Below are 6,939 nucleotides of genomic sequence, written 5' to 3'. Positions count from 1 at the left end.
TCCAATTCCTCCTGCTTTGGTATGAATCAAGGGTTTTGCAATGCACAATAATTAGTAATTAAACTCTGCTATTAGTGTTCATGGGAGCTTTGACATAACATGCACTATAGTGTCACTCTTCATTCCAGGTACATCACATATCAGTGCAAGAGTCATTCAAAACTAGATTAAATGGAGTCCAGTTGACAGTTTGTGGTTCCAGGCAAAGAAGTATTAGTCCTCTTAGATTGCAAGAAGCAGCAACCAACCAAAAACTGTGATATCACTTCTTAGCTTGTGCTTTTATGCATTCTAAGAATAGACTCTCAGTGTAGAATGAGTTCAGAAACCGTATTTTCTCCCTCGAAAATAGAGAACAAAATAGAAAACTTGAATGTCTGTTGGATACCATTCTAAGGGATTTATCCCTAGCAGCTGAGGGTTGGCTTTAAGTTATAGAGTTCTACTTGCATTAAAGATAATGCATCATGATGTTCATGAAAAAGTAGCTTGGGCAACTCTCTTTTTACCTTGTCACAATAAATTCAGTAATGAGAAGTCCCATGGGCTCAAATCACATCACAACCTTGTCTTTTGCAGCCATTTTTGGTCTTCTACTAAGCATAACCCCAGTGGAAGATGCCTAATTTCCTGGTTGATAAAATGGATGCTGCTCAACACCCCCACCCCAATCCAACCCAACTAAATCCATATAAACAGAGTGAAGAATTTAAGGAGACCCTGGATGTGTGAATTCCTGACCTTTAATCACATTCATATACTTAATACATGAGAACAGCAGGAACTGTTCAATTTTACATTCCTATATTCAAGCTCCAGTCCTTGTTCATGTCTTCATGTCAGTTGGGTATCTGCATCCACTTCTTTCTCTTTTATGCTAACTTCCTCCACATTCTCTGTAATTTGTTGAAGAACGCGCTCTTCCTCTGCTTGCAGCTGTTGCAATGCTTCTTCAAATGCCGCCATAGTCTCGTGATCAAAGACAGGGTCCCCATTGCACTGATTTTCATTCAATGAAGTAATAGGTAAAGGACCAAATTTAGGAGTGACATAAGCTCCGGGAGAGAACAACTGCCCTCCCACATTCAGCCACTCCTTGAGACCCCTGGAGGCTGCAGGGAAATCAATATTGTCAGTTGGAATTTTGAGTGTGGTCAAACCACTTGCCATAACCTTTCTTCTTGAGCTGCTTTCAGTCATGGCAATCTGCTGTATGTCGGCAATGCTATCCTCAACAAAATCTATCATCTTAATCGTATAATTTGAACCACAAGAATTCTCTAACATGCCTGTAGTAGCCTCATTATTTTGTTGATGTATAGGTTTAGTAACTTCCAAGATTCCTGTCTCTTTAATCATATTTGGCTCATCGATTGCATTGATCTCCCGCCTGGAGTGACCTTCCTTTACCTCATCTTCAATGCTATTCTCTTTAGCATTCTCACCTTCACTCAATATTGATCCAGAGGCATCCACGAAATCTTGGGACTTGTGGGTTTCAAGTATTGCTTTTTGCACCCAATTCCTCTCAAGCATTTCATCAAACTCTTGTACTGTGTGAAAGCTTCTACTCCGTTTCAAAACTTCAGTCTCATTGAAGCTTGCTTTGCCTGGCAATTCTTCAAATTCTGGGAACCAATGGTAGCTCTTAGATCGTTTGCCTAGACTAGCAACATTCTCAATTCCTGACGATGATTCTTGTTGTTTTTCTTCTTCACCTTCTTCTAGGTCTGCCATCAGCTCCCATGCGTTGATGGTCTCTGGACCCGCACCCTCAAGAGCTGGTAGAATATCTGTATCAGATTGCAATGTCAAGTTCCTAATCTGAAGTTTTCCTGCTGTGTTCTGAGCACATAGAAGGGCAAGGATAGGGTCACCACCATTCCTGGGTGAACATAGTTCTTCTAAAACAGTAAAGCCCTTAGCCATTCTCTGAAAGCTCCCGTTCATGTCTTCCTTCAAGCTATTTGATTTGACCATGACTTTGGAAGACATACATCCCATCTTCAATCAAGTAATGGTTCTAAGAAGAACTTCCTGCAGCAAGAAAGATAAACGCATATAAGAACACTCACTCCCTTCAGAGAACTAGAAAAATATGAATCTTTCCGTTTCTCTTCTTGGATTTTAAAAAAAATCAGCATCAAGACTTATGAACGAGAAGTTATAGCAAAAAGGAATTGCCATAGAGCGAGAATCATCAACAAAAGAAAATCATTCGTCTTCTGTATTAAATAGGATTCCAAGTAGCAGAAGCAATCATTTAAGCACAAACCAAACAACAAAAAGAGTTTGAATTTGTGTGCCATTGAGAAGACAAGGAGAAGTGATATGCTGCAACCAGCTTGAGTAACGATTTGCACGAAAGGTGTGAAACTCAATAAAAAAAAATAATCATAATAATAAATTAAACTACCTTAGCAAGAAATTCTGAAAAAAAAACACTATAGATCAGAAAGAACGAAAACGAAAACTCCGGCTTTGCTAAGAAAATATGTCAAAAAAACTGAAGTGAATCTTTCATCACAAAATCTTCGCAAGCAGAGAAGGGAGGAGAGATAAAAGAAGGCAACAACAACCATACATACCTGAAAAAAAGTGGTTACAGAATGAAAAGCGAAGCCGTATTCGGTATTCCAAACTCCAGAGAGAAGATTGAACACAAAGATTATCGATAAAAGCTTCAACTTCTGAAAAGCTTCAAAGAGACAAAAAAGATGGAAGAGACGGACAAGGACTTGTGCCGTAATGAAAACGGTGAACCAATAGAGACCGGACTCTTTAAGCAGGTTAGCCAACCGCCGAATTTTTCAAAATTTCTAAAAATATTTTAATGTGTCGTACTGTCGTTAGTCAAAAATGCAATCCTATTTTCGTGGATTTGCAACTTTGCCACTTCCCTAGTTTGTTTGTTTTTTGGTATAAAGGCACTTTTTATATATAGAGATAGGAATATTACATATGCCCCTGGTTGGAGTTGAACCCATGATCTCTCCACTGATAAGCAGGTTTCTAATCATCTTACTACTCCTCCATTGGAACTTCCCTTGTTTGTTTGTTACTGTAGTGGTGTACGAGTGATCAGCTACCCTTCGGGGAGCACACTCCGACGACTTTACCACCATAAATACGGTGACTCAGGGGTTGGGTGATTGGTTCCTCTTTTATTATTATTATTTTTTACCTGTGGGTCCCACCAAGTTTGTGGTGGTAAAGCCATCCTTCCTTGACGGGGTGATGTTTCGGACTCGTGGTATACAGAAGATAGGGATATTACATATGCCGTCGGTAGGGGTTGAACTCATGACCTATCCACTGAGAAGTTAGGTTCCTAACCATCCTACTACCCCTCCATTGGCTTTTAGTGTTGTTTTATTTTCAAAGAAGAAAATAGACAAATTGTAGGCGTTTGTTAAAATGTTTTGTTCTTTAACAAACAATAAGAAAACTTGGACAAAATTATTCTTATTATAATTTTTTATTTGTAAATTATAATTGAAATTTAACTAGTTCTTAATACTTATTATTGCATTTAATGAAAATTTTAATATTTTTTTTGTATATCCATGTTTAGAATTATGAAAATATATGGTCCAATTTCATGATTTCATCCATATATAGATAATCATGTGTGAGAATCAATGAATAATGGTCGGTGTTATGTTTTGGCAAAAAAGAATATTGCCTAACCTCAAGGCTATACCCTAACGATTAGTTGGAAAATCAATTAAAATTCACTGAAACATGATAGAATAACTTATCATGTTTAATTGTCGAAGACATAGACAAAATTTCGAATTATTATTCGAAAAGTTATATATATAAACTATAATATCTCTCGGCACCCCCACCTTCCCCTTTTCCATCTTATTATGATTCGTTAAAAATGAGAAGAAAAAAAAATTAGTAACAAAAAGAGTCAAAGTAAAGAGGACAAAATGAAATGTATGTAATGTATTTTGACGCGGAAGAATGAAAAAAGAAAAAGAAAAAAAAAAAAAATTAAATATCAAGTGTGTGATGTGTGATTGTGGTATGTCTTATGTTGTGTATCTATTATTTAATTTGCAACCTTAAAAATCAAGTTAACTTTTTGACTGGTGACACATAGTTTGTATGTTTTCTAATATTTTTCAAAAAAGTCATTTTTAATCATTAAAAATCGAATAATTTTTGTATATAGCTTGAGAACATTATAAATTATTATATTTTGATAAACTATTTTAATTTAATTAGTGCTTGATGTTTAACTAGATCTACTGTGGTGCTGTTTGGGACCCTGACACTTCGGATAGCAGCAGATGTTGCATCATACAAGGTTGGAGGGAAGATTTGTAGAAGCAAAATCAAGAATTTCTAGGGGCGTTTCAACTTTCAACCATGAGTCTTGAATTGAAAGATATTAGGGCCTGTTTGGTTACATGAGTCTGGAGATTTCAAATCTATGGAGTCATAATTCATAAATTAACTGTTTGTTTAACCTGAATCTATAGAATGAAATCTGTGGATTCATCTACAGATTCACTTTTTAAGTGTAAAAAAGATGAATCTCTAGATTTCATGAATCTAGAGATTTTCACAACCAAACGGGTATAAATCTCACATTCATGAACTTATAGATTTGAAATCTCTAGATTCAGATTGCCAACTAGCTGTTTTGGCCCTTTAAAGACCGTCCCTATCACTCGATTTGGCAAGTAAAAGCTTGGTGGCAGAGATCTGTGTTTTTCTTCCTTTATTTTCTTTTGTTGGTTTTGTATATATTTCTAGAACTGAAAATGCCCGTGTTGATCATCGCAAAAGGCAGTAAGATGTTAAACATTTCAAGATTTTGGTATTGGTCTCAACCACCCCACTTTCTTGTTGGTTCTAGTCATCCAACCTCGAGAATTACTCTAGGGCCTGTTTGGTTACTTGAGTCTGTAGATTTCAAAAATTTAGAGATTTCAAATCTACATACTTCAAATCTCTAGAGTCATGGTTCGTAAAATTAACTGTTTGGTTAGTTTGAAATTTTGGAATGAAATTTCTAGATTTATCCTAAAAAAATATTTATTGAATTATGGTTCAAATCTTTAACGCTTTGATAGTATGGGTGAAATCTCTGGATTTCACCTCATACCCATAAATCTACAGATTCACGTTTTTAGTGTAAAAATGTGAATCTCTAGATTTCATGAATCTAGGGATTCACACAACCAAACAGGTAAAAATCTCCCATTTGTGAATCTGTACTGGAGATTTCAAATATCTAGAGATTTCAAATCTATAGACTTCAAATCTATGGAATCATAATTTATAAATTAAGTGTTGGTTGTGGAATGAAATCGTGGGTTTTTCCCAAAAACTTTTGACGACATGATTTTTGTGAATGTACAATTGTAGCTTTTTGAAATCTCCGGATTCACCCCTCCCATTCCTTTTTCATGAATCTAGGGATAATCTCACACAACCTGAATCAGGATTTGAAATCTCCCATTCTGTGACATCCAAACAGCCCCTAGAGAATTTGAAATAAAATGCTTTGTTTGTCCCAAAAAAAATTTGAGCATTAGGAACACATTGTGGGGGCAAGAGAAACAATATATTAATAAAAGGAAATGAAGCAATATTTTACCTATTATGTGTCAACCTAGTTTATTTAAAAAAGGAAAATTGTAACTATCATTTATTTATTATTTAAAATATATATATTTTTTGTATAAGGTATCATTTTGGTTTCAATTTTTTACTTTCTTTGATGGGGACAATTTTGACCTTTTTCTGTATGGTCCCTTCCCTAGTTCCCCACGGAGGCTTATGAATGGACCAATGGTTGATCGGACGGTGGAGAGATGAAAGGGGTGGTTAGGTGATTGATTTTCCTTCTTTTTTTTTTTGTTGTCAAATGGGGTGAGCGTGACATGAGCCGGTGAACTTACATTGTACGGATGGGATTGAAGAACCGCAATTTGCGGTAGGAGTGCTTATGGCCGCGGCGTTGGACCACCAAAGTTGAACGGCGGTGTGTGCTTTTGTTTAGCCATTTGTTTTTTTCTGTATAAATATACATAACGCTGATTCTCTACTGTATGGATGACGTATTGAGATTAAATATACACCCCCAAATCTACAATCAATTACATTTAATATTCTTGAAAAATGTGAATTACAAATACCTCCTTAGTATTAAGAGTTAAATGTTTCATCACTATGCAAATATTTGGAATACCAAATTTACCTTTTGTTATCATAATATCATTTTTACCCTCATTCCTTTATTCCATTCTCTCTCCTCTCTTGGCTTCTCTTTCCTCGCATTCCTACAGAACCTACCCTCCCTCTCTAGTAGTCCACCTCTGTTGTATCAGTCTTCCCCACTCTCCTCCATCCCTGTCCCACCCCTCTACTCTCTTGTTCTCAACCACCATGGATCTTCTGAAACCAAACTTCACAAATTCTTCTCCTCTCACACCCTTTAGGGTTCTTGGAAAGAGCTTCTACTGTATACGGTGATTATACCTCCTTCATCTATAATGATACCACCTTCACTTGGTCTCAAATCTACCATCATTGCCTCCAAATCGCTTATGCAATCTCTACTCTCAGAATTCAAAGAGACCAAGTTGTCTCTGATTTTGCCCGAAATATTATGGTCATATACAAACTCCACTTCGCCATTACGATGGCCAAAGTAGCTTTCAACACCATCAACATCTGTTTCGTCACTCACACTATTTTCAATCCTCCTCCACCACAACAAATCAAAACTCATCTTTGTCGATACACTCTCTCACTTTGTTCTCCTTGACGCCCTATCGTTGTTTCTAGCAAACGCAAAACACCCATCTCTTATCTTCCTAATTGACAAAGAAGACCCATCTCTGACCTCCTTCACACCAATCAAAGATTCCTTTTCCTTAGAGGCATTGATTGACTTGATTCTGACCATGGCCTACC

At 36.5% G+C, this 6,939-nt stretch overlaps 1 protein-coding gene across 1 annotated transcript; it reads right to left on the bottom strand.

Moving 5' to 3' along the window:
• On the bottom strand, nt 1-2,732 carry LOC149024749 (uncharacterized). Its single transcript, XM_089142990.1, has 2 exons — nt 2,589-2,732; nt 1-2,037 (listed from the first exon to the last, which is right to left on the bottom strand). Exon 2 carries the CDS (start codon nt 2,002-2,004, stop codon nt 835-837), a length of 1,170 nt encoding a protein of 389 aa, XP_088999116.1. The 5' UTR covers nt 2,005-2,037; nt 2,589-2,732; the 3' UTR covers nt 1-834.
• Nucleotides 2,733-6,939: the final 4,207 nt, after the last annotated feature.

The sequence above is a fragment of the Hakea prostrata genome, chromosome 2 (assembly GCF_041222555.1).
Source record: "Hakea prostrata isolate BN-2017 chromosome 2, UWA_Hpros_2, whole genome shotgun sequence".
Taxonomy (NCBI): domain Eukaryota; kingdom Viridiplantae; phylum Streptophyta; class Magnoliopsida; order Proteales; family Proteaceae; genus Hakea; species Hakea prostrata.
This window is presented reverse-complemented; position numbering and strand designations above follow the sequence as displayed.

Coding starts and splice junctions, on each gene's coding strand:
- LOC149024749 (XM_089142990.1), bottom strand. CDS start 2,004: ATGGGATGTATGTCTTCCAAAGTCATGGTCAAATCAAATAGCTTGAAG.